Below are 8059 nucleotides of genomic sequence, written 5' to 3'. Positions count from 1 at the left end.
ATAGCAACAGCGTTAATCAAACTCAAAATCTAATAGCAACAGCGTTAATCAAACTCAAAATCTAATAGCAACAGCGTTAATCAAACTCAAAATCTAATGGCAACAGCGTTAATCAAACTCAAAATATAATAGCAACAGCGTTACTCAAACTCAAAATATAATGGCAACAGCGTTAATCAAACTCAAAATCTAATAGCAACAGCGTTACTGAAACTCAAAATCTAATAGCAACAGCGTTAATCAAACTCAAAATCTAATGGCAACAACGTTACTGAAACTCAAATATGATGGCAACAGCGTTAATAAAGCTCAAACTATAATAGCAACAGCGTTAATCAAACTCAAAATCTAATAGCAACAGCGTTAATCAAACTCAAAATATAATGGCAACAGCGTTAATCAAACTCAAAATCTAATAGCAACAGCGTTACTGAAACTCAAAATATAATGGCAACAGCGTTAATCAAACTCAAAATATAATGGCAACAGCGTTACTGAAACTCAAAATATAAAGGCAACAGCGTTACTGAAATTCAAAATCTAATGGCAACAGCTTTAATGTAACTCAAAATCTGATATCGACAGTGTCAATAAAACTCAGCGTTAATCAAAATCAAAATTTAAACTATTAGTGATAATTAAACTCAAAATCTAATAGCAACAGCATTAACTAAATTTAAAATCTAATAGCAATAGCGTTAATAAAATTCAAAATCTAAATAAAAATCAAAAATTTAAACTACTGACATTAAGTAAACTCATGATTTAAATTGTTAACTTAACGTTAAACTCAAATTCTAAACTATTGACGATAATGAACAATATGTAGACCAAAACTGTTTGATATAGATAAAATCAATATATGCACCCAGGGGTGCATAAGCCGAGTTGCATGGGATACATTGTAAAGTCAGGAATGATGTGGCATATTTATAATTGTGAAGAACTAATTTCAGTTTTAAACTTTTCAAGTTACTGTCCAGAAACCATATTTGTCTGAAGTTTTCAATCTATTTTTGGTCACTGTGACGTTGACCTTTGACCTTTTTTCTCCAAAATCAATAGGGGCCTTGCTTTGCTGGTATCCAACACTATAACCAAGTTTCATTTGATTCAAATTAAAAAATTTCAAGTTATTCTCCGGAAACTATTTTTTTTAAAATTTTAAATCTATTTTCAGTCACTGTTACCTTGACCTTTCACCCATTTTCTCCAAAATCAATAGGGGTCTTCCTTACCTGGTACATAACAATATCTTTAAGTATCATTTGATTCGGATTTAAACTTTCTGAGTTATCATCCGGAAACCAAATATTTCTGAAATTTTCATTCTATATTCAGTCACTGTGACCTTGACCTTTGACCTTTTTTCTCCAAAATCAATAGGGATTTTCCTTACCTGGTACCCAACAATATATCAAAGTTTCATTTGATTAGATTGTAAACTTTTTGAGTTATCATCCGGAAACCAACTGTTGACGCCCAACCGCCCGCCAACCCGCCCGCCCGCATCACCAAACCAATAGCCGAGTTCAACTTCTTTGCAACTCGGCTAAAAATGAAATTGATAAGTACGTACTTTCAAGAAATATGAATATCAAATTCAAAAGTTATTTGTTAAAGATTGATTGAGAACCAGCACATATTCTGAATTTGTAAACACATGAAGAGTGGTGCACTAATGATGCTCTTCGGTGTGTAAACTCATGGAGTAAGACGGGGAAGCGTCCATTTTCTCATCATGTGTCACCACAATGATGACTTTCCGACAACCAGACTGTTTTCACGAAGAAGAACACAGAGATTGTAATAACTATAACTCCCCATTTATTGGAGAACTTTTGTCTCTGACATCGACGTCTCGGTGTACATTCTATATTGGATTGAAAACTGTATATCAGATAGGCATAGCGCAGTGACGCGCAAGACAGATGCGATCAGATTAGATATGATAGCGTCTTTCAAAATCTCAAGGGAAACAATTTTTCCAAAAAACAATTTTCCTTTCTTGTTTTAAATCAATAGTGAGCTCGTTCTAACGACATATTTGGCAATGTTCAACTATATTACTCGTAGGTGATGCACTTCTGTATATCACATGCACAAAAACTCTGGATAGTGTAAAATCAAGTGATTCCCAATTACATAGCATCATCTAAAAGTAGAATAAATCGATCTATCTCTGAGGAACGTTTCGTAAAACATTGTCTATTGGTTGAAATAATTGAGTCTCGTGATTAGTAACGTCAGAAGCTTATATTTATTATCCGAGCATAAAATTATAGAATGTCTTACTACAGAATATTTAATCTCAATACATCCGGTGTTATCGGAACTACTGACTTTATATGGAACTTTTTTTTCTCATACCAATGGTACAGGGTGGCTCAGTGGTTACAACGTTCGATTCGTGAACTGGAGGTCGTGAGTTTGAGGTCATATATTTCCTTGACCGCATCAATCCTACACTGTATGTAGGAAAGATGGGCATTATCTGCTGCTTCGCCAAATGCTTGACTTCTAGAAGAACAATTCGCGAATCTTTTGGATGAGTTCTTAAAAAATAAGGTCGCATGACGCGACAGGCGATAGTTTGATGCAAAACCCTCCCTGCCACGGTCTGGGCGGCATGCTTAGTCCTCCTAGGCACCCGATCCCACCTCTGGTGTGTTCAGGGGTCCTTGTGTGCCCTTCTCTTCATTCTATATCATTTATGGGATCCATGAGTTTGATCACTGTTCGTTATCTTCACTTGTTCACATATGTCTGAAGTTGTGGTATTTCAGCTACAGCTGGTGAGTCTGGATATGCGAGGGTAATTCCTTAAGGGACGTAAAATAAACACACAATGGTCCTTATTGGCGGACCGCGCTGATGCAGACGATCAAATCAGACATGAAATGAATATCACTAAGCATCGTAAGGGACATTGCCAGTTACAAAACATACATGAAGTGAGGCTAAAACATTTTTTGTATCGATGTCTGTGTGGAATTTTAAATCCCTTTCAAAAGAACCATATTTTAGATTTTAAAAATCGGAATATTTTCCTTAAAATTCTATAATTTGTAAACATATCCACTAGCCATACTCAATCAAAATGAAATGTAATTCAAAGGAGCATCATAATAATAAAACTTATATATGTAGCAATTTATCGTTTCAGCTTTGAGTATCGACCTTGTATTTCTAAATCGTACCATTATTTAATGCATTGTTTCGGGTCTTTTCACGTACTCTTGTCTTCCAAAACAGCAAATTAAGCACAACCCATCTTAACTTTTTTTCGAAAGTCAAATGGTGGATCATTTGTTTGGACTCTTGAAATCAATGCATCTTTATCATACAAATTAAATCTAAAAATACATTAAAGAAGAAAAAAATGTTATGTTTTAACCTACAAAAAAAGTGTAAAAAGTCTTCTTTCCAACATGGGTTAAATATTTTCAAAATAATTTTAGTTAATAATTCTTTTTAGCATAATTTGACTCTGTCCATTTTGTTAACTAATGCAATTTATTTATGGAGAAAAACAGATCAACAGGTTACAGACTAATCATGTGTGTATCTTATTATAAGGAATGATTTCCTTATATAAATACATCTGTTTGTCTGCATTTAATCAGCTATTTGGTATAGACTAATGACCACGAATGCAAGAGTAGAATGATTTATTCCCGTAATCCACGCCGTGGTTTCCCGTTTTCTTATTTCAGTACTCTCGAATGCCCTAGTTCATATTAAGGTAACATTTTTACGCAAGCTATTGTAACAATGTCAGTCTGTAAGAAAAGAGAAACCACAGACCATTATTGAATACTAATATAGTAGTTTTGTGGTTGTTTTTTGTTTTGTGGTTGTTGTTTTTAAAAAAAAAAAAAAGGTTTGCACAGTAACATCGCCAACCTTCATCCAAAACATTCAAGTCCGACAAAAATGCTTTTTAAAATTGTACAACGAATCCTTTGTTTTACTTTGTTATACATATTGTATCATAATATATCAAATCAAACACGTTTTGGATTTATCTATACCTAGTACTGCGTAACAAATCGGTGTCCTCCATTCTTTTACTTCCCAAGTAAATCAAAGTTGCAGTGGTATAGATTAATAAAATCACGACTCTCGCCTGACACGTGAGAAAGAAACCTTTGAACAAAGATCTTAAAGAAAAAATGATTTTATAGGAATGTCACAAACGAAGGTTTTCGTAAATCATACGGCAGTCGGGGTTTTTCCCCTGCTCAATGTGAGACTTCACACAAACTCTCGCGTAACGCAAGATTAATTTGCTGGGTTTTTCTCTCACTACAAATGTTAACATGTATTTTCAGTACATTACCATCAAGCGTGCCAATGATGACTGTCTTTTGGCCAGCGCATGCTTCGTTAAACTGTTTCAAAATGTTTCCTCGATATCTAAATCTGACAAACTCCCCCATGGTGTTTGACAGTTGATACGAATTCATTCATATATTGTTGTCTTTTTTCAATATCTTAATTTACTGGGTGTGTGGATGGAACCGCCAGCTGTCATTATTGGACGTCTCTCCGGATCACTTCTTAGGTTTGATATATCGTTTTCGCCAGTGTTACATACATCTCTGAGAGTTGTCAAAACTGTCTTGTCCAGTTTGCACTCGTAAAACCTTTACTTCATTGCATTCAACACAAAATGCGTGCACAATGCAACTGATATACGTGTATCTGTGTTTGCTAATGTTCCCAGCAAAAGTCCTGCATCTAACCGATTCTGCGTTATCGTCACAAGTGAATTATATCTAGTCTCGGCTATTGCGTAATTAATAAATAGTAGTTATCATGATATTTAAGACTGCCAATTACAAGATTACATTATTAAAAAAAACACATTAAATTCATATAATCGGCTTCGATAATTGTACTAACAAAATTTTCAACATATCTTCTAATTGCAATCAAAGTATCGCTGCCTACAAAAATTGAATGATAAGTTTATAATACCCGCGGGTGCAAATACTTCTTCACAATGGTCTTCTAGTTGTAATTATCAGTTTTTCATGCCTAAATGGAAGCAAGTTGTTTGAAGATCTCTCAAGTAGGATTTAAAAAAGAATAAATTGGATCACTCACCACAGTGTAGCGGTTAAAACATCCACAGAGCTTATCAGTGAATGCATGGGTAATAAGACACTCATTAGGAGGTCAATGGCTGCATTCCTCAAGTATATTTACAAGTGTTGTAAAATTCGAAAGAAAAAAACATTCAATTTCTTATAACAAATATATTTAACGACAACAAGTGAAGAACATAGTCAAGAAATTTAACTCAACTGACAACATCAACATCAATGTCCCACAAACCGGGCTGTGAGCCCGATGACTACATCAATGTCCCGCAAACCGGGCTGTGAGCCCGGTGGCAATGTCAACGTCTCGTAAACCGGGTTGTAAGCCCGATGAAAAACATCAATGTCTTGTAAATCGGGTTGTGAGCCCGATGAAAAACATCAATGTCCCGCAAACCGAATTGTGAGCCCGATGAAAAAACATTAATGTCCTGCAAACCGTGTTGTGAGCCCGGTGGCAACATCAGTGCAGAGACTGTCTCGTAAACCGGGTTGTGAGTCCGGTGATTTCCTGACTATCAGAACTTCCGTCCTTGAATTTCACCATAAGTATGACGTCGGGTTTGGAGTCCACTGATTTTTTACAGCACAGTCTTAAAAACGCCTTTTGAAAACCACTGCTCATGAGGCAGTAACAGATGGGATTGATGGCCGAGTTAGAAATCCCCAGTAGTTGTAGTATGGGGTAGACTTTTTTCGATATGACCACGCTTGCAGTGGTGATATTAAATTCTAACCAAATGTTGATGACGTTGTAAGGTAACCAGCACACACAGAAAATGGCCACGACACAAATCAGAAGTTTTACAGTCCTTCGTCTCTGAAGAAGGACTCTTTGCGTCTGAGTAATTGCTTTGTCTTGATTCCTCCATAATACGAAACTAATTTTGGTGTACGCTAACACCATAACTAACAGCGGTGTTAGGAATATTGACACGAACACTATGATATTATATATCCGTTTTCCATTCGGAATATGCCAATGCTCATTACAAATTCGTTTGTTATAGAAAGGCGGAATTCCTATATTTTGAATGCTGTTCACCACTAACAAAGGCACGAATACTGCAAATGAAATGCACCATATGACAACAATTATGAAATAAATGCGACGTTTTGAGAATATAATTTTCGCGCGTAACGGTGTGTGGATGGCGAAATGTCTGTTGATGCTGATAGCAAGTAGACTTAAGGAACTCACAGAAATTGCGCTTCCTTGTAGAAATGGAGTGAGTTTACACATTCCAATACCATACACATAGTCCCTGTACACCGATGTACCCAGAGTGGTGGGAATACAAAAAAACACAACCAGCAGGTCGCTTACGGTGAGGTTCACCAAGAAAACGTTAGTTAGTGTGCGCATATGCTTATAGTGAAGAACAGAAATGATGACAAAAATGTTCCCAAACAGTCCAACGAAAAACACAATACTGTAAAGCAATATCAGCACAATTGTCAGAGGTTCTTTGTATCCTTTCAGTTCTTCACGCAAATCTTCCGCAAATTTCCCCATATCGAAGTCATAGTGGTATAAAAGCTCTGATCCGTTAGCATGGCTGTCGAGATGGTATTCCAAATTTAGGTGAGAGAATGCGTTCCCGTAAGTCGTTTCATTCACAGCAGACACCATGCTTCTCTCAATTGTCACTGAATGCGAAATCCATCCAAGTTATAAGACTAAAATCTAGTGCGCACCGCTATATCGATATTCTAAGCGAGGAGAAGACGGCCTTCTTCCAATAACAATGTGTTTAATTTGTGCAGAATGAAAAAGGTTTGGTATCATCGCTGGTCAGTTATCTTTTGTCGACCTTAATTCCCTCCGTACTTCCCCTGGACGGTCTCAATCTATACAGTAAGCAAAAAAAAATGTAAAGAAGGTAAATAATCGACATCAAAGAGAAGTATCAACAATAAATTAACTTGGATGCGTGAAAATTATCAGAATCATCAGTACTATCTCTTTTACATGTGTTCGTTTTTCAGAAAATATCCAAGTTATTTTTATATTTAGTCGCGCTGATAACAGACTAAGCCTTGGTGAATTTACCTTTAACGAGCTCCACCGAATCAGTAATAATTATTTGTCGTCCGCGTCTCAGTGCTTATATTGACTAACGAGACAATCTGTCTACAAGTTTGACCCTTATTATTTAATTCGGATTGTTGTTTACTTTAAAATTACAATTAATATTAATAATCTCTCCTGATGTCTTATAAATGGCAATTTCAGCATAAATACCAAACTAAAGTGCGCAATCTAAGTTGCATTCTGAACAAATGACATGTATTAGTGATGTTGTAGTACACATTTCAGTTGAATGATATCACATCTGATCCTTTTCTGTAAAACTGCAATTATAGTCGTTTTATGGCCACATCGACATTTCTCCTCTAGGTGAAAACAAGTTTTGTTGGTTCGATTAGATTCGGTTTTCGCGATAATGCAGGTCAATTTCATTACGAGTTTTGCTTGCATTTGTAATATCATTAATTGCTCTGTGTTTGTCTTGTCCGAATGAACTAAACGTGTGCGGAAAACACATTTCCGTCCAAGGGGTCATATATTTTCCCATTGAAGTTTTTTCCTCGAATCAAACTCATTTCCTGAAGCATGTTAATGGGTAATATGTGTATATAAATCGTTGTGAGACATGCAGGTAGGGTGCTTAAGCTTACTTATGTGCTTGTCAGAATCTTAAATATGATACGTATGAAATTTGCATATTCTCGGAAAATAAGGAAGATCTAGCATTATTAATGGGAACAAGCGACTTTTTTCTTTGTGCTGTTAGATAGGAGAAAACAACGGGAAGACTCATTGGTGATGATAATCAACATTTACATAAATCATCCAGAGATCACGTGTTACCTTCTATGAGATGGTAAACTTGACCTTATGATATACAGACAAAATGGGTGATTTCATGTAATGGAGACATCCTTCC

The 8059-nt window shown here is 35.8% G+C and overlaps 1 protein-coding gene across 1 annotated transcript; it reads right to left on the bottom strand.

Annotated features, from left to right (window-relative positions):
* Positions 1–5255: 5255 nt before the first annotated feature.
* LOC125682316 (QRFP-like peptide receptor) lies at positions 5256–6944 on the bottom strand. Its single transcript, XM_048922808.2, has one exon. The coding sequence runs from the start codon at positions 6739–6741 to the stop codon at positions 5572–5574; it is 1170 nt and encodes a 389-aa protein (XP_048778765.1). The 5' UTR covers positions 6742–6944; the 3' UTR covers positions 5256–5571.
* Positions 6945–8059: the final 1115 nt, after the last annotated feature.

The sequence above is a fragment of the Ostrea edulis genome, chromosome 2, assembly GCF_947568905.1.
Source record: "Ostrea edulis chromosome 2, xbOstEdul1.1, whole genome shotgun sequence".
Taxonomy (NCBI): Eukaryota; Metazoa; Mollusca; class Bivalvia; order Ostreida; family Ostreidae; genus Ostrea; species Ostrea edulis.
Note: the sequence above shows the minus strand (reverse complement) of the source record. Positions and strands in the feature narration are given on the sequence as shown.